The 20,945-nt window shown below is 40.1% G+C and overlaps 1 protein-coding gene across 2 annotated transcripts in view; it reads left to right on the top strand.

Annotated features, from left to right (window-relative positions):
* The window catches only part of rabgap1 (RAB GTPase activating protein 1), a 123,607-nt gene that overhangs the window by 3,303 nt on the left and 99,359 nt on the right, over nt 1–20,945 (top strand). Inside the window, exons 2-4 of one of the 2 annotated variants that reach the window (XM_080419584.1) lie at nt 13,082–13,329; nt 17,581–17,610; nt 20,593–20,848. In XM_080419584.1, the coding sequence (XP_080275710.1) occupies nt 13,177–13,329; nt 17,581–17,610; nt 20,593–20,848 (439 nt within the window). In that variant the 5' untranslated portion in view covers nt 13,082–13,176. The remainder of the gene's footprint in view (nt 1–13,081; nt 13,330–17,580; nt 17,611–20,592; nt 20,849–20,945) is intronic. The other variant, XM_080419585.1, reaches the window with a different exon arrangement.

Raw genomic sequence — 20,945 nt, 5'->3', positions numbered from 1 at the left:
TACTCAAGTAAATGTTGAATTCTGGACTTTTACTTGTAACAGACTCAGAGTACATCTATTGCATTCAAGCCTGGAATTTCGTCATTTTAGGGGCAAGGCCACTTGGCCTTTGGTGTTGTAATTTTTTGGAGGGCACAAAGGCCCTGCCCGGTCTTCCTGCCAGGGCAGGAAGGCCATCCAAAAAAATAATAATGATTTTTAAGTCCAAAAATGATTTTTAAGTCCACGGAAATAATGCATTTAACTTGAAGGTTAAGGATCATTGTATTTTAATATATTATAAGAATAGTATAACTATCTGTGAAATATAACCCATTTATTTCACAAAATAATGTGTTGGCAAATGACCAATATTTAGTTATATAGGTCTCAATATGTCACATTCAGCCCTGGACTTCACTGACTGAAGTAGGGGTCACATTAATCACATTAGATTCACAGAATGTATTTTACCCACAAGTTATTTTCATTCAAATGAAATGTGAATGAACTTGCACTAATAATGACTTTAGTTGATTTTTCACTCTTTAAAATATAGTATTTCTTAATTATTAATAATTACAGCTTGTAGATTGGCTATTTTCACGATTTTAAATTGTTTTTAAATAATAATAAAAAAGGAACATACAAGATTTCCACCCGACAGCCATAATATATAGCCAATATATGGTTCTGTATCAGTATATGAGTCCGTTTTTGCAGATTTCATTCTAATTGGCTACTATGCCTGCATATGAATTTCATGAGCCTGGGTAGGTCACCCTGGCTTGGCGGAGATATGCCCTGTAGCGCACACTCCGCCAGTGGTGTAAAGTAACTAAGTACATTTACTCAAGTACTGTACTTAAGTACACTTTTGAGGATTTTTTACTTTACTGGAGTATTTCTAATTTTCAGTACTTTTACTTCTACTCCATACATCTCTGAGGAAAATATTCTACTTTTACTCCACTACAATTATTTGAAAACTTTAGTTATTAGTTACTTTGCAGATATAAATTATTACATTATAAAACATACAGTAACCACTTTAGCTCTATTTTATACCTAGGCTATTTGAAAATAGCCGATCTACAAGCTCACAACACGTCGCGAAGCGACGCGTTGTGAGCTTGTAGATCTGCTATTTTCAAACATTTGAGTACTTTTACTTTTGGTACTTTAAGTACATTTTGATACCAATACTTTTGTACTTTTACTCAAGTACATTTTTAATTCGGGACTTTTACTTGTAACGGAGTACTTCTACATTGCAGTATTGATACTTTTACTTAAGTAAAACATTTGAGTACTTTTTCCACCACTGCGCTCCACACAGCAGCAGCAGGTGAAAGCAATTCACTTAAATGAGGGTTGTGTTGCGCACCAAAACTGCGCAAAAGTAGGTCAAATCAATCAATCTCTCTCTCTCTCTGGGAGCAACAACGAGAAACAGTGAATGTAGGATTTCATAGACATGGTCGCTTGTTTCTCTCACATAATCTGGCAACACCGACAGCCCTCTGTTGTCACTGCCACTGCTCTGCCAGTCGGCTAAAAAGCTGAACATGTTCGGTCGGCTCTGGGTCGGCCGAAAAGGTCCCGACGGACCCCCCGACGGACCCCTAACCGACTGGACGACGCTTCCCGACGCCAAGTCGGCCCAAAATCGGGCCGACTAGGATTGGTCTGGAGTTAGCTTTACAGCACTGTTCAGGTACAGTAGGATGTCGTTTTCCCTGAATCAACAGCAGCTGCAACAAGTGCATGCATGCATCACTTGGTGTACCGTAGTTTGTGGGTACTTCATTGTCCACTTATACAATTTGTTGCTTTGTATTCTGACTGTCAATCAAGTGTGTCATGTGTCATGTAAAAAATACATTCTAACTACAATGAATGACTGGGTTTACCCTGCAGTTAAAAAACAGTGGAAATCAACAATTCAGAATCCTGCCAGAAACAATGTCACCTCCTCAGCCCACATGACAAAGAATGCAATTGTCATTCATAATAGGTTGCCTCTGCATTGCTGTTGTTCACATTATTTGGGATCTTATTGTGTCAACGGCATTTTTACGAGCCATTTGATGCATTTCTTTGCTTCATACTGCATGTCTGTGAGTGGAAAAAACTATGTGAGCTCCTGAGACTACAGCCGTTATACGCGTCTCACACCGCTGGTGAAATTACCATCATTAACTTAACTGTAACTAAGTGTTTCAGCGCTGCCTCGCATATCTACAAAACGTAAATAATGGTATAAAATGGGGGTGGTAGTCATATAATTATCATTTTGAAGAACAATCAATTGTTATTGTTATCAGCCCAATTATGAAGACATGCTTAAAGCTGCATTGTGTGATACAGTTCCCCTACTGATACCATAGAGTTCAAATATATCTAGTGGGCGGACTGCCCCACCGCCACCTATTCATTTCAATTCAAGTTGCTCACAAGCGCATGAATCACCCAGAAGTACCTCTACTTCCTTGATTGGAGCCAATAGAGCAGGTACATGTACAAGTAGCGTTTCAAACGATGGAAGCATGCGCAGTAGGGTTTCAAACGGTAGACGCACGCGCAGTAGCGTTTGAAATGCGGAAGCCTTGCAATCCCAGATCTGACCACCAGGCGACGGCAGCTTCACTGTTCTACCGCGGTTCTCGGGGCTTGACTGATACACAAGAGGAATTATGATAACAAGCCTGTGTGTTTAAAAACAACCCAGCTTCCCCGTCCCCTGTGGCACTCTCCCCTGGCTCGCCGTACCTTGTCTATCAATAAACCTCACTTGACTTGCACCCAACAGACTATGGCAAAACAAAGTGAGACAATGAGCTAATCTTGGCTAAGTGAGTATTGTTAATAATGTAGGTGCATTATTAAAATAAAGCATACAGCCTGAAAATTTGTAAAACAGATTTTTGGTGCTGATACTGATATTGGAGAGTAAAAGAATTCTGCTATCTTGACAGATATTCTTTATATTCTTTATAATATATACCTACTTACTAGTATATTAACCATGTAACCAATATATAACCATGGCTGGTGAAATGTAATAACTGAAGTGAAGACCAGTTCAACCATGTTGCATTAAGATATAGGTATACTGTATGCGCTCGGGTGGAGCAGTGAGAAAGTGCCTGACCACCAACGCGGAGGTTGTGGGTTCAAATCCACCGCGGCTTATCCGGCTTCGTCGAGCGTCTACATGAACACAACTGGCCCGTGTTTGAGGGAGGGAAGCATGTATTCCTACGGGCTGGGGCGGCACCTGTCAGCAGGAAGTGTTGAGCGGGAGGAGTAGGACGAAGGCTCTACGTCCTCCCGGTGGGGGCTCCTCACTGGATACAACAGCAGTGACAGCACAGAAATGTGTGTGGAGAGGAATTAATTGGCATAACGACTATATTTGGGAGAAAAAGGGGTAAAAAAAAATAAGAAAACTTAAAAGATATAGGTATATAGCAATATTAAAGGTATTGTATGATAAAAGTTTAACAAAAGATCTTAACCAAACTCTTATAAATTGGGCTTTAGGAGAAGCATCGAATTGGCCTGGGTTTTCACAACCTACTTAGAGGCAGTGGTGGAAAGTAACTAAGTACATACAAGTACTGTACTTAAGTACAAATTTGAGGACTTTTTACTTTACTGGAGTATTAACATTTTTCTATACTTTTACTTCTACTCCACTACATCTCAGTCAGAGGCACATATTATACTTTTACTCCACTACAATTATTTGAAAACTAGTTACTAGTTACTTTTACAAATGTACATTACCCATTTCGTATACATTTCAGCCATTGTGAGCTTGTAGATCTGCTATTTTCAAAAGATTTTTATACATTTGAAAACTTGTGAAATGGGACATTCTGCATAATGAGTACTTTTACTTTTGTACTTTAAGTACATTTTGATACCAATACTTTTGCACTTTTACTCAAGTAAATGTTGATTACCGACTTTTACTTGTAACAGAGTATTTCTGCATTGCTGTAAACTTTTATTTAAGTAAAACATTTGAGTACTTTTTCCAACACTGCTTAGAGGACCGGAAAATCACCATGGATGCCCGGCACGTGCATATATTAATGTGCTCATACACTGCATGCATGCATGTTATGTTCAGGTCTCGTGACTATCAAAAATAGTACACAATGCAACTTTACATGCATGTGTATTCTGTAAGCACAACAAAACACTTAAATGCATATTAATGCAAGCTGTAACTTGCTTCATACAGATATGTGGGTTTGAATTGAAACTTTGAATACCACTACCAGCCACATATATAAATAGCCAACTCATATTTACTAGCACCATTGTATTTCACTTGGCTCCCTGTTAATGTTCCATTGACCAAAAACTCTGTTTTAAGCAAAGGTTCACCATAGAACACGCACACACACACACACACACACACACACACACACACACACACACACACACACACACACACACACACACACACACACACACACACACACACACACACACACACACGGAATTGTCTTTGTACAAATATTTGCTATATTGATAACAACTGGTGCTTGGTGAGGAAGGGAGGGGAAAGGTCAATGCAACTTATTTGCTAACATGGCTTGCATGGCAGTGGGAGTATGTTTTGTTGCACTGTGAGCTGAAGTAACAGCACCATTAAGTTGGACACAGTTGTTTAAGGTAATAGAAAAGCTTTGTGGAACTGCTATATTTACACCTAATGATAGGATAGGGCCTTGTTGCTGGCTGGTGGGCAAGTGGATGGAAAAGTAACCCTTTGGATTTGTTTGCAAGTTGACAAAGTCGTAATCCTAATTTGAAAGCACATTGAGTAGAGGTGTGGAATGGATGATCGATTCTAAGATGCATTGCGACGTGGACGATTCTGCAGTGGTGACATTGCATGAGCGTTTATAGCCAGCTAAAGTTTATTGTTGATTTTCCAATTACTTCTGGAGGCAATGTGGCATTGAACTGTGAGCAAACAAACTAGGCAAGATGCTACACTAATGCTACACGAGATATTACTGAGGGTCGGCTGAGGTTGGAACGAGCCATAAAAAACACAGTATTTTGGGCGACAATGACACCGTCGTACAATAAAGACTTCATCATGGGTCCATTTGGTTACAATGATTTGTTTTGTACACTTGTTGAATTAATAAGGAGGATTTTACTGTGTACTCATCTTTGTGAAGGGCCTGTCTTAGAGCTGCTACGTTAAAACCTTGTTATTTTTTGCAGGAGAATATGTTTTTTCTCCTGTCCATCTGAAACTTTACACACTCTCTCCCAGTAGGCCAAGGAAGAACCTCCACCCCACATTTTCCTAATCGGCCTTATGGTGGTGTGATAACATTGCTTCAGTTTTGGCCTATAACTCTTGAACTGTAGGTAGTAACAATAAATAGTCTTCCCTGGATCAAGACACAACTCCCCAGTCCCCATATAGGCTATGCTAATTGCCTGACTAGATACAACATCCCAAAATCATCCCCAAATTGCATGTTGAGGCCTCTATAGAGCGCACCTCCAAAACCGCTTTAACTTCTGCCCATAGGGGCCGCCCACCACAAATGCGAACAGTTGCACCGTCTGTCATACAAACAAACACTATATCCCCCCGCAGCTTCCTCGTGTCCTGACCGCTGCACCCCACAACTGACACAGCCCAGGCCAAGGGTAGGCAGCCAACCAGGCCTGGCTGAGATCTGCGCTCAGAGGAGCTCACCTTTCTAGTTGTAATTTACAGGCAGCACACACTTGTGATGTTGTAAATGCACTACAGAACATTTTCACAATAGGTAGACTAGGCATATAGAGTTTATATTAATGTATCTAACTGCTTTTATTTACTGATGAAAGAGTAGCCATGTGCAGTAATACAGAAAACTCAGCTGCATTGTGGTGCATTATATTGTTAAAAGCCACAAGTGAATCGTAATCTTCATGAGACCAGGAATAGAATCACACCTCTAATGTTAGACCGCTGGTGCTGCCTATAGTGCCCCTAAATTATATTTTATTGTTGCATTTTTAAGCTCATATGATCCAAACAAAATGTTAACATTATAGAAACCTGTTAGAAATTCTGTATCCAAAACACACAAGCATGCGTCTTGCGCATGCACCAGAAGAGATTCGGACTTGGCTATAACCACTTATTGTAAACATCACTGCTCAGTGTTCATGTGGGAGTGATTGGTTGTAGCCAGTAATCTATTGAACAAGTTGTAGTAGTCTACAGTTTATGATTCGTTATTTTGTTTCAGTTGTGAGAATTGCAGCAGGGGTTCTCTTTCAGAACAGCAAACTAAGAGCCTTAGTCCTGCTGTTGCTCTGAATTTAGATGGTTATCAGGAACCCTCACTGTGTGTGTGTGTGTGTGTGTGTGTGTGTGTGTGTGTGTGTGTGTGTGTGTGTGTGTGTCTCCTCCATTTGTACAATGCCGCAGCTCATGAGTTGCCTATTCAAACCTCCTCTGTCCCTCTCTCCTTCTCTCTCCACCCCTGTGCTTTTTATGCAATACCTCATGACTCACCTCCTGTCCTGTAAGTTCAACTTTTTCTCTGTCACTCTCTCTCTAGTTTTCCCTCTTTGTCTTTCTCCCTTCCCCTGCTGTCTGTGCCTGACTGAAATCACTGATGTGAGGTGTAGTTGAAGGGGGCTGTTGCAAAGGCTGAATGCTCTCTAGCTGTGTCTGGCTGTGTCTTCCTCTCCCCTGTGAGGTGCATGCAGGGCCCAGCTGGCAGTCAAGAACAGCCAGTTCAACTGGAGAGGGGAAGGGGAGACAGAGACGGGGATGGGATCCAGGTGTGCACAGTTTTACCCATGATGGATTTAGATTGTTACTGTTTCTTTTCACCTAGAGTATTATTGCTTTACAGCACAGTTGCCAGGGATTAGCATCAATTTAAACCAAACTGGAACTTCAGTGCCTTTGATAGGTTGTTCCACTCTATAATTACACTACAGTTAGTTGGCACCTTGCAATTTGTGATTGGCTGAGAGGCGAGAGGTGATATCTCACGATAACAGACCTAGTTCACCTTACCTGTAACAGCGGCCGCTGTCAACTGTATTAACAAACGTGATTATTATTTAGATTTTTGCTGATATACGGAACACTGGCTTCAGCCATGTGTCTACAAATACAGCACATTACTGAGCAATATCTCACGGACGCCGGACGGTAGTCCCTCTCATATCTTATTGCTTTGGTACAGTAAGCTCTATTTACCTAGATGTCGCTCAGATATCCTCAGTATCTCAAGGCCTGCTTAGTTAACAACTGCTTTCACACCATGACACTGATGAAGATGCACTTGGCATCGAAACGTTAGTCAACCTGTATACTAAATTAGCGCCTTGTAAATAAAAAGGCATTTAATCGTCTGAGATGCTCCAGTGCTTTATTCCTCTTGTCTGCTGCTGTGTCCCGCTCCTGTGATGCACCGTATCTTTCTTCTTGCTTTCACACCTACTGTACTTTCAAAACTGCTTGTATTCAAACATTAAGGATATAGTGTAACACTAAAAAGAACTATAAACTATTTAGCCAGCCCAAGATGTCATTTTGCACCTGCTCCTTGACCACTGATCAGCCACCGTAGCCTACTGTAGTTGGGGCTTGTTGTCATGGTGACACACTACAGGGTTCCATCAGAGGAGACGGTCACATGTTTTCTCTTCTCTTCTCTTCTCTTCTCTTCTCTTCTCTTCCTAAATATAGATGGATTACAGAGAAAGAAAAAGATACATTTGAACGTGTTACATAGAAAATAATTAGATGAAAGAGACAACAGAGTCATAAAGAACTGGAGATAAGAGGGTGAAAGGAAAGTGGGAGAAAAGAGAAGAAGAAATGCCATCAGTTCTTGCTACTTTGTCAGTTGCTTGTCTTTTTTCACTGGAATATGCAAGTATCCCAGTCCCATATCTACCTCTCGAAAAGTGGGTATTTCTCGAGGCCATTCTGGTTACATGCTACATCTATTCGTCGAAATGTGGGCGAGACCTTTCTGGTGACTTTTTGATGATTGGTTTGAATGGTTGAAGTACAGCCGTCCGGCGTCTGCTATCGCTTCCCAAGTTCCCATGCTCTGGAGGGGCGGTCATAGAAGCTACAGTAGCTAGTAGCTACAGCGGCCGGCCACAGCGCTCCTCCGAGCGGACACAGGCAGGCGGCTTTCGCTGGCCGGTGCTGGGAACTGACAGGACACAGACAGACAGGACTGCCGTAGCTTGTTTCTAAACAAGCTATTCATTTTTGCTGATACATAGATCACGTAGTTGTTCAGTATTGATTAGTACTGCATAATACATTAAACTTTATAATTCGTCATACAAGTGTTGTGCGAAAATAGCTCACAGCGTATCCCAGCATGACACATTGTGAGCTTGTAGATCTGCTGTTTTTGCTATTTTATTAGATGGATTGTTTTATTAAATGTTTTTATTTTCTATAATTGATTAAATTGATTAGCTTGATTAACTATTCCACCCTTATGGAAGGTATATTATACAGTGAGCCAAGCACAACAAAGCCATGCAATAAATAATGAGGGCAGTTTTTATCAATAATCAACCTTTTTGCTCATCATCTCATCATCTCACATGCCTCCTGCTGGTCAGAGCATCCTGGTTCTTTGTCAGCAGTTTTTATGACTATAATATAGTCATAATATACAATATTATTGTTGGTTGCTTATGCTGTTTGCTTGTCATATAACATAATGCTTTGTGAAAGTAAAAATGTGTGGCTTGTGTGTCTCACTAAAGTGTACCACGGCACTGAAAAGTTTGAGTACCAATGGTGAAGGTTGCCAAGGGCGTGGGGGTGGGGGGGCTGGTGCTGGGTCTGGGTCTGGGGAGGAAGGCCGGGTGACAAGGCAGCCATTATAATCCTGTTGGAGCCGGCAGCTAGTCAGAGAAATAGAGCAAGATGGTGTGTGTGTGTGTGTGTGTGTGTGTGTGCGCGCGCGTGCCAGCATGATACAGCAGCAGCTTTTGTGTGCTTGTGTGTAAGCTGTGTATGAGCCAGCATGAAACAGCGGTTGCTTTTGTAAGTGTGTGCTTGCTTATCTATGCGCTTTATTTCAAGCATTTTACAGCGAGTGAGGCTACTTAAAATTGGAAGTATCTTGTGAAATCCCTTTGACATCTCTCTCAGATTTCTGACACAAAGGTTTTAAAGGCCCATATCCACATCATACATGTCATTGTCTACTTACAACGATTTTTCCAAATGGCTTTCTGTTTTAGAGTTTACATAGGTTTGCATTTTCTGCTTAAGATCCCTCTTCAAGATTACATTTGCAAACAATCATCTTTGTTTCAATCTCTTTTGTTCCGGTAGGTTAGCAAGCCTACAACTCAAATCATAGTTGTCCGCAAAGCAGACCCTGAGTGAAGCACTTTAAAGACCCACTTAATGAGAATGACTGGTGTCTCTACTAATGATGCTGTTGCGGTTCTTTAAAGTATAAAGTGTTGTATAGCTCAATATTGAAACGCTAGAATCTTTAGATGTGTAGTGGCTACACATCTAATGATGACTTGGTCTAGCCAGGGAAACTAATGGGCTTTAATATCAAAAGTTTCTTTCTACTGTAAATGAACAGGTATTAAGGAATTAGGACAGGAGCACACATTAGATGCATGTAGACTAGAGCAAAATAAGTATTAATAATATTGGAACGTTTTCAGTAGTCTTAAGCAAGGTAAACAACATAGGTAAAGTAAACAGAAACTCAATTGTCCAACTTCCTGAGAGTTACAGTACTACTGCAGGAAGTAGTAATAAAGTCTCTTTATTGCTGTAATTATTTTGGCAGGCAAGGGTTACTTGGTTACTACCACTTACTAACCCTTACTAACCTTTTTGCCTTTTACCTACCTAAGCATTTTTAGCTGAATTCACATACATGACCAACCAGTGAGGCCTGCCCCCATTAAGTCACTCACTGTCAGAGGTCAGTTAGTCATGAGCACAAGCAGTAAATAAGGCAACTTAGAGGTGGACAAAGTTTCCGAATATATAATGTTACATACACAAACAGGCAGCCCCATTGAGTTACATTACATTACTTAAATGTGGTTGTAAAGTCAACAGTCTTGAGGTTTATTAATAACAGATGCAATAAATATCATTGTGTTATAGACATGAAATATGGCTTGATGTTGTGTCGTTACATTGACTTAATATTGAATTGTGTCGCTCATAAAATTGTTCAAACTAGTTCCAGAGCTATACTGTTGCTTCATAATTGTAACATGGAACAACTTTAGGAGGCAATGGTGAAAACAAGGCAATGCGCATGCTCAGAGTTTGAAAAAGCACTCATTGCTCTATAAAATTCTTCTTAGAAAAATGACAATGTCCAAATTCATCACAATGATGATCTGTTGACCAAAGTCTATTCAAGTCTAGCCTTATCATTTAAGCCATCCTATTTTGTAAACTGGAATTAAAAGTCTATTGAAGCTCAGCTGTGAATTACACATAACAGTCAAAGTAGATCCATCAGCTTCTTCTGCAGTACTCTGTCACTGTCACTGACCATGGTCGTCTTTCACACGTGACACAACCCACTAACCCTGCCTTTCAACAATGTTTCTGCAACACAAGTGAAAAACAACCCAGAGACGCCATTTAGGATGAACCTCAATCACTCATTTCCAGATTTTACTTTGGAACCAGTGTTGATTTCGTCAACTAAAACTACAATGAAAAATGTTCGTCGAATACCTTTTTTCACTGACGAAAACTAAATGAAAACTAAGCTAAGATGACTGAAGCTAAGACTAAATATTGACAATTTCGTCAACAAATAAAAACTACACAAAAATGTTAGGGAGTGATTAGTGGAGAAGAGATCCAGTAGAACTAAGACAAGTTATTTTATGGTTGGTTGCGTAACACAGCACTAGGGTGTTACGCTCTGAAAATAGCAGATCTACAAGCTCACAACGCGTCGAACTTGTAGATCGGCTATTTTTAGCATGCAACCAAGTGTAAAATCGGCCATTACGACGCCATCAAGGCCCGCCAAAATACATTTTAGACTAAAATCTTATGGTATTCACTAAACAAAAACTAGACTAAGGCTAAAACATTTCAGATGACAAAAATATGACTAAAACTAAATGGCTACATGCATAAAAAGTCAAAGCTAACAAGCCTAGTGTCTGACCAACTTCTTTGATTGTTGTACCCTAATGCCAACATTCAAATCTTTGTGTTATGCTTTAATTCCACAGAGACGGTCCACTGTTATTAAGTGGAGGGCCTATTTGGGTCAGTGTAACAGTGTTATCATCTGCATTGTACTGTACATCACATACAGTATAGTGCCTTGGCCTTTGTGCTCTACATTTTGTTCCTTTGGCTTTCTCATTGTGTCGGATCTGCACCGAGAAGGAAGAGATAGGGATTAGGGGAGAAGACGGGCGAGCAGGGAAGGATCGGTCTGGACAAAACAAGGAGGGTGAGCAGGAGAAAATGGGATGAGGGCAGAGAGATGAAGAAGGCGTGCTGAAGACAAGAAAGCGATGAGGGGGAGTGAAAGGGTAGAGGAGGGGAGATATCCATAAATAGCCTGTTCTGGACTCTTGTTGAACCTCTGCCAGAACCTTCTGTTGCGCCTTCCTGTGTTACACACACACACAAAGGCACCTCCCTTCTCCAGTTGTTATTTCATGACCGAAGCGTGTTTTCATTCTAAGAAACGGCTATAATCTCAGACCTTATCTTAAGCTCAACTTGAACTTGACATGAGATATTTTGCCCACACACGCACACACACGCACACTCCTAAACCTTAAAGCGGCACCTTTGTATTATCTAGAAACCCAAAGTAAACTACAATGTGGTATGATATCTTAACCACTTCAACCATAGTATCCCTATTCTGCATGTCATAATAGGGGAACATTCTGCAAAAATGGCCAATGTAGAAGTTTATGTGAACTTGTAGATTTTGCTATTTTCGGCATAGAGATGTGGTGTAGAGGGAAAAAAAGGAGGGGGCCAAGTATAGCAGTATAGTATGCTATAGTATAGCATGAATTAATATAAAAATAACCCAAAATATCTTTCAAATGTGTGAGGAATATCATTTACAAAATGTTCTCTCCCTTTTAACCTTAAGTTATTAAGAGCTCTGATATATACATATATATATATAGACATACAATATTACTTAGAGGTACACATTGTTGAATTGTCTAGTTATTAATGAACTTAAGTGAAAACCTGAGATATACTGTACTTAGTATTAGCATCATACAGTACTTTGAGTTTACTTCTTAGCATATTGTCATAGAGCAGTGGTATAAGACAAATTAGACCTAACCCTTTATTCATTGTGAATGGATAAACTAGCAGAAAGAGGGAGCGAGAGAGGGTGGAATCAGTTGGTTAACTGAATGAAGGTGTCTTGATTTCAACTGCATCTTTAATTATTTGTGGTTGTGGCGACAGGCCAGGCTGGGAGTCCTGTAGTTGGGAAATAATATTTGTCGGTGATGCAGTAAAACAAACAAACAAACTTACCGGTATATGCAATTATATTTTTGGGGCGGAATCTAATCTATTCATGCCATGGTGATTATGTCTGTATTCTGAATATATAATATAGACGATCATAGTTGGTTTGATTTCTTCACTTATCCCTTACATTCATGAGAACACGATTAATTCCTTGAAATGGCACTCATCATCATGGCTTTGCAATGCATTACTGTACTTTGCAAACAAATATGTTCTACTTTGATGACTCAACAGAATCAAATATTCCAGAGGTTATCTCTTCTGGTCTTTCCCCTTACTTTCCGTTTAATTCAGGGCACTCTCTTTTTTTAAGCTTGGATATTACTTTGTACAAGCTAGCCTAAATATAGATATTGCTTTTCCCTGAACTTGCACTTTACCTTCCTTAGTGGGTTATCCACAAAATAATGTGTGCAGCAATGAACGGGACAGTTAGCATAATGTGTTTTCAAGTAGCCTAGCACTGGCTTCAAAATGCTTTTCATGAATTTCATCTCATCATGACTGTTTTTTTTCCTTTTATTTGTTCTTTTCTAGGTGATTTTGCTCATCACCCCCCCACACCACCCCCACCACCTCCTCCTGTCCTCCATTCATGAGCAGTGTGGCTGGGCTTAGCAGCAGCAGCGGCCATGGATGACAAGGGCTCAGTGGGGAAGATTAGCGTGTCCTCAGACTCTGTGTCCACCCTCAACAGTGAGGACTTTGTGCTTGTCTCTCGGCTGGGGGACGACACACCCTCGTCCACTAATAATGGTAGCGATGATGAAAAGACAGGACTGAAGGTAAGGCGGGCTGGGCTGATGGACAAACGTTCAGCAAAAACAAGAAGGGAACTAATCAAAGCACTAATCAAAACTTTTAAAAGTAGGAGGAGAAGTGATTGAAGATGGTGGCATGTTCCCTGGTCCCCTTGCCTTGACAGTAGCAATAATTCTGATACATATTTGATGAACAGGGGTGTAACGATTCTAAAAATCCACGATTCAGTTCAAACCTACATTTTGAGCCACAGTTCGTTTTATGTCTTTTTTTTCCACCTTTCTTTGTTCTTTTTGAGTGGGGCAAATCAACTATACTTTAGAACATGAAGAACATTAAAGAACATTTGCTGACACTATTTATGAAGAGAGATTAACAATGCATAAATTACAGTATATTTTCATTATTTCACATTAACTGATTAATGGCTTTCTCTCTGTAATTATAAAAGTAAAAGTAAAAATGATATATATATATATATAGACACATATATTTGGCCCCCTACAAGTGCAAGATTCAAATCATCAATCGGAGAGCCCTTAGTTTACTGATATAAGCTCAGTGGAATCATCAAACCCCCACTTTTCGAGCAATACAGAAAACGATGACTGTTCCTAATTAGCCTGCTAAGACATAATACATATAAAAGCTTCAATTGAGCAGGAACACATCTGCCACTTCTAGCTCAATATTCCAATGATAGGCTTAAGTGGGCTGTGTATACTCGTTAAGATTTAAGAAGTTTCACTGTTCAGACCCACCGGCAAACATGTCTAAAACACTGTTGCTGTTATAGACAAATACGTTTTTACTGTATATAGCACCAAATGACTCAAAACTACATATACAGCTGGTCAAGACCATACTCTTTAATTCATAGAGACACAACAATTTCCCCATGAGCAAACACTTGGCGATGGCGGCAAGGAAAAACTCCCCTTTTAACGGGAAGAAACCTTGAGCAGAATCTGCCCCTTGCTGGGTTGTCATCTGCCATGATTAGTCGGGTTGAAAAAGAGAGAGGAAGAGAGAGAGAGATTGAAAGAGATAGAGGGGGAGAGAGATGCACAGCAACAACACTAATAACAATAACCACTATAATTACAGTCCGCAGCCATAGTCTATGGAAACCCTCAATCTGCAGTCCGCAGTCACAATCCATGAAACCTGTGGGACAAAAAAAACACAAAAACTCCAGGAAAGAAGTCAATTTACTTGGACATGAATGTGTACAGGTGGAGAGGATGGAGGAGATGAAGGAGGAGGAGCTCAGTGAATCAGGAAAGCCTATAACAGCATAACTAAGATGAGATGAGAGCTAGTTCAAGGCCAGACTGACCCAGCCCTAACTATATGCTTTATCAAACCCTTAACTTGTTGTCGCTACTGTAGCTCCAAGCTACAAACGATAGAGCTACTATACTTGAAATTCTATAGTGAAAATGCTATAAGACAACCTACTGTAGTTGCAACAAAATTCACCACACATACCCACAGTTTCACTTAGTGGAAATTAGTAGTATTTCTGAAAAATGGGCTGAACTGCATATTTAAAAAAAGTTCACATGTTTTAAGCCAAGTTAATTATTTATCACTTGCAATATACAAAATGAAAGGAATCCTCCTGCCAAGTCTTGCACTATTTCAACAGCCTTCATCACAGTCATACACTTAAGATATATATTATAAGAATTCTAATGTAACTATGATCATGATGTCTCGATGTGGTTGCCGTACAAGCAAAGTACTGAAGGACCCAAATTAATAAATGAAACACTGGCCACATATGATGTGGACCAATTACTGAGAGGGGGGAGGGGGGCGTTGGAGAACAAGAAAGAAGAAAATACAATACGATCTGTCTGGAGGCTTGTGCACACCGAAAGGAGGTGTTCTGCAGTGCCTGCAAACATTGAATCGCAGTGTTTTGAAAACAATTTGAACCAGACAGCAAGCCAACTTCTGAAGTTTTACAGTGAGCTCTATCAAACTTTTTTGTTTTGTTCTTCTGTGGTCGTTGGTCCACCATTGCCGAAAGTATTGCTCAACATTTTTGTCTAAAAGGTCATTGTCAATCTTTTCAACAATTAAGGCTGAGTTTCAGTTAATTGTCAAACCAAAAATGAAAATGATTTTATTATCCAGCTCCTCGCCCGCATTTCATCAGAAACGCATAACAATTGTTTTGTTCACACAACACATTATGGTTAAGGTTTGCTTGGCTGTGGCCCAGGCCTACTATGTCAGATACATTGTCGGGTTCAGGTCAGGTAGCAGACCTTTTCACACATCATGGGCTCATGAATCTTATTATTCGATTTCAGAAGCGTTACACCCTGATACATTCTATCATTGATTGTAATATGCTCATGTATGCACACATCACAGTGTGGTTAATACGTCATGGATGTTTGAAATGTGTACATAAATAACTAGTTTCCTTAAATCAAAAAAAAAAAATCGACAGATTTTGGCTGGACTTTAACAAATCAATTTACACTTTAAAATGTACTAAATTACAATGTGACAAATTACAATTTGACACAAGTTTCAAGTATCTGTAAGTTGCTTTTCATACCACAGTCAAATGAAATGGTCTTCCTTGAAAATTAAGCAAACTACTATGATATACTTATACTGTGAAAAACTATCAGCAATAACATTAGGTTATTTATACTGTACCATGATTTGTAGTCAATGGGCTAAACATGCCAGACCACCGGTATGGTCCTTTAATCTTTGTTTTATTCTTGCTCAACTGAAAACATCTCATCAGAAACTGTGTTATAAGTCGACATACCGATTGCTTTGTGTCACAAAACACTTCTCCATCTTTTTGAACACACTGATTTCTGTTTACTCAATTCATTCTTCCTACACTCCATTGAAGCCAACCATTTTTATTCTTTGCCTTTCATACGTATTCACATTCAAGAGGTCTATTTGTTTTGTCTGTGTAGTAGGGAGTACTTGTTGCAACACCAGCTGATATTTATGTACAAGGTCAGAAAAGTCATTTTCTATTCAGCTTGTCAGTGAGGAAAAGTTTTGCTTAATTTTAGGGCAACATCACCCATCAATCACCAGTCAGATATTAATATGTTCTGCCTATCATGGCAAAACGCTTGGTTCTGCATCTAGTAATCAGTTAGCAGATATTGCTCATTATAAAAGCGTTAGTTCTGGAATCAGATTGGCAGTGAGCCATGTATTGTTTGCCATAGCGTAATAGCTAGGAGTTGCTTAGCAATGCATATAAACAGGGCAGAATTAACTCTTCGTCAAACCTTGATAGCTCTGTGTTTAATTCACAATATGAATTACATTACGTTTAAAAACGGTTGTATAAAAGCAATACAACACTTGTATTGCTCTTTGACAGAGCTGGGATTTTATTTGCCATGAAACACTCCCTCTTGGGTGCTATTGCTTAAACAATTAGTTTTGGGTGATTTACAGTATGTCCTAGTGTGGCTTGAACCCCTTGTCAGAGAAAAGAGTTTTGAGTGGCGCAGATTTGACTTTTCACTAAGTGAGTGAAGAGGATGCTATGGAAAGACACATTTACTAGCTTTTATCCTGTGTGAGTCCCTAATGGCTTCACATTACCTCCTCTCCTCTCCTCTCCTCTCCTCTCCTCTCCTCTCCTCTCCTCTCCTCTCCTCTCCTCTCCTCTCCTCACATTTTGTACACATACAGTAAGATCTTTTACCAGTTCAAAAATGTTATCACATTTCCTTTAATAATGTAATTGGCTCACATGTTCCTATAGTGTCCATTAGACCACACCATTATTATTATTGGACTGTATTTTGTAAAGCTGCTTGTGTTGGGAATTTAATTTTAGACTCTGTGTCGAAAGCTGCCAGACGATGGCATCAGGCCATTAAAAGTTGTGGCAATTTCAAATTGCTGCAGAAAACTCATACTAAAATGTGTTTGATCTGTTTCCAGAAAATTAATCATAATGGCACATATTGATGACACAGTAATTATGTAGATGGATAACAGAAACGGTTTGTTGTACTGTAGCTAAAGCTTAGTGATTTCTGCGACTGCCATTAGGAAATCCCACATTACATGCATTCTTACTGTACCGACATCGTGGTGAAACCACCCCCATTCACTGACATTATGGCCATTCATAATATCATACTTTGGTTCTCATAAAAGCATGCTGCACTGTCGATGCACATTTCCTCACCCTCCAGTCAGTCCAGTCCATCCAGTCAGCGAGCGGTCAGTGTGTTCTAAACTTGTTGTTTGTTATGCAGGTGATTTCTGAGGAAGGGGTCAGCTTTAAGGTCAGTCTGTTCTCTCTCTCTCTCTCTCTCTATCCTTTTCTTTTCTTCCTCTCTCCTTCTCGTTCTCTCTGTGTCCCTCTAAAGCCTCATTTAAACTTTGTCGCACAAAGGTCTCGTCCGGCTTAGATAATTGACTTTTAAGTGATGAGCACAATGCATTGTGTTGCTTGAAAATCAGCCATTTATGCCTTACGACACCATCATGCGACAAAGTGTAATGCTCAATTTATACTCCGTCGTACTGGCTGAAAATGGCAGATCTACAAGCTCACGCCGTCGTATGACAAAGTATAAATCTGGCTCGGTTCCTTCTGTTTTTGTTTTTTTCATTGTCTAGCACTTTGCTCTTAGCTCTTTTCTCGCCTTGTCTTTGATGTGATACCGTGGTGATTCTGTCTGTGATTTGTGCCCTTTTGTATTTTGATTGGCTGTTGAGTGATTGGCCGTCGCTAGCCCATTGTACTCTGTTGTTTCCGTGATCCTAGTAATAGACCCACCCTTTCACAGTAGTATAGCGCTACCCATCCACAGCCCCGACGTTTAGCAAGACCTGAAATCAACCAGGCCTACCCCGGAGGTTTTGAAACAGAATGTTCATTGTTTACAGTATATGGACTCGTTGTAGAATCTACTGTTGCCTGACAACCAGGGGGAAGGAAACACATTTTTAATTTCCTTTTCAAATCTGAACTGCAAACGTTTGCGTTCGTTAACTGCATTTCGATAATATTAGAAATATTAAAAAGCCTCTTTCATGAGGGATTGGGGATAATTGATCCCGTTTTTAATATCACAGGAGATATAAGTATGAGGACAGAAGTCCATAGCTTATCCTTGCACACACATACACATTGTTTCTCTACTGAACTATCACAGTCATCTGCTGGTCTAATACACATTTGCACACATTTGCAAAGCAGCACACACACACTACAACAAAGTAAGTGGTGCCAGGCACAACAAACCCCGCCCTCCTTTAACCATATGAACCCTGGGCGTCCCTATTCTGGGTATGTCATAACATTCAGCAAAAATAGGCAAACACTTGGCAAAAATAGTAGATCGACAAGCTTGTATATTTTCTCTATTTGACGTACAGTACAGCAGAGTATATAGGGTTTAAGTAGTTAAACCAAAGAAACACCAGGTGGGCTTCAGCTTTTCTCCTATGTTGTGAGGTGGGTCAGGCTCTGCTTAATTTAACCCACCCAGCTCAGAAATAGAAATAGAAATATTTTGTTAGTTTAAATTTTTTACCTCATTGCTAAAAAAAGATTTAGACGTTTTTCTTTGAAGTTGTCCCCCCCCCCCCCCCCCCTCAACATGTAATCTGATCATCGAGGGACCAATGCCTACCTGTCCTGAAAGTTTCACGTTTGTCCATGCAGCCGTTTTCAGTACAGGCTTTCTGTCTGTTTGTCGCTAGCAAACAGAGAGGCAAAGACAAACTGGATGAAAACAATGCCCCTCCCGGCATCCGACAAATTAGAACAGGCACGACACTGATAAGTCTACAATAATTCATACCAGTCTGAACAATCAGAGGCAACATCAAGGCTCTGGCTCAGCTAAAGAGCTTGTACTCGATCATTGCGTTCTATATTGTTGTTCGATTCACCACCTCATCTTCTTGGCTAATGATTAATCCAAGAGTTACTACGCTATACACATTTCATACAATCAGCAAAACACTTGTTCAGGAAGAAAACTTATTCATTCATACATAAATAGAATTGCACCCACTGTATACTGTATTGCATCCATATGGTATAACGGACATAGGCAGATTTTTGCGTGAAATATATTTACCAATAATGAATAATGTACCATCATACTAGTGTGATTGACTGACATGTCAGTGGCACCCCCCAACATCAAAGTAGTCAGAATTTAACCCAGACTGCAGAAGTAGAATTTTATTTAGCTGGTGTAGAATGTTACAGAAGCGGCAGGTCTATTTAATATTGTGGTACGGCATTTGAAGTACATTTTAAATGAAGCGTGCTTTTAAAATAAAAGCACAGACAATTAATTTCCTTTTGTGTATGATCCCTGTATTTATAAGACTGGGACTAGAAACACTAGAGATGTAGTATCCATCCTGCTACAGCTACAGTACAACATTATAAAGGTTCTTGTGTTGTTATGACTGTTTGTCACACAGAAACACATGATAGAAGTGTCACAGATGTGATCTTTTCATGGTTCTCAAAACATGAAGAAATGGAACCTTGAGGCTCTGTAATCAGCCATGAAACGATCACATGTGCCAAAAGGGTAGATAATCATATTTCCATGCTAGTGTAAATTCATTCTGTCCAGCTTATTGCTCTGTGGTGCCCTCTGCAGGTTGAGTCTGCCGTTTCCTGGCATTGTCTCCCTCACACCAGGCTGCTGCCAAAGCAGGCAGGAGAAATTACGCTTTGCTGTCTTTTGTATGGCTTGTTGGTTAATCAACCCTTAAGCTTGCTTGTTGATTGCCAGGGATAGTTTTGGAACAAGCTTATGCACAGCCAGGTACACAAAATCGCCACTTAAATTTACACATCTAATCACTAATATTTCCTTGCATATAACACAGCTTTCTTTAAACACTTGTACAATAAAGGCTAAAAATGTTTAACTCTTCTACTACAGATGATTCTTAACATGGCTGTAATGTACTCCACTTAGTGAAATCTCAAATCTGTGTACATTACTGCAACTTGGAAGAGTAAGGTATACTGCATCTGATCTAGACCTACTGTAATAATTACATGTAAGCCACTATAGCTGATTAAAGGTAGGTCAGTGATCCTGGTTTATGTCTACCATTTGTGTGTATGCTGTTTTGTTTGTGTGTTTTCACTTGTGAATGTTCCTATTACTTTTGTGTGTGTGTGTATGTGTGTGTGCGGGCTCTCACGAGCATGTCTCTGTTCCCACATGCGTGCACATATGCCTTGTTCTACATACGTACGTGTGTGTGTGTGTGTGTGTCAGATCGTGGGGAACGGCAGTGAGCAGCAGCTGCAGAGGGAGTTAGAGGATGTCCTGATGGATCCGTCAGTAGCTGACACTAGACCGAGACCAGACGTGGGAATGGACCATCTCAGTGGGGGGGACCATGGCCTTTCCAGTACAGCATCACCTGTACCACCTGGCACAGACCCTCTAAGCACACCTCCACCCAAACTGGACATGGTGCTGCCAGTTCAGACGGCTCAGGAGAGTGAGCTGAATGAGAGGTCATACCGAGGTGAGTTGTAGAGTGGTGTTATTTTATATTCTCTCCTGCCTTTTACAAAACATAAGAGAATATATTACGGTGGCCCACAAGGTTGATTGCGCTTCAA

Source organism: Gymnoscopelus braueri (genome assembly GCF_963280865.1).
Source record: "Gymnoscopelus braueri genome assembly, chromosome: 22".
NCBI classification, from domain to species: Eukaryota; Metazoa; Chordata; class Actinopteri; order Myctophiformes; family Myctophidae; genus Gymnoscopelus; species Gymnoscopelus braueri.
This window is presented reverse-complemented; position numbering and strand designations above follow the sequence as displayed.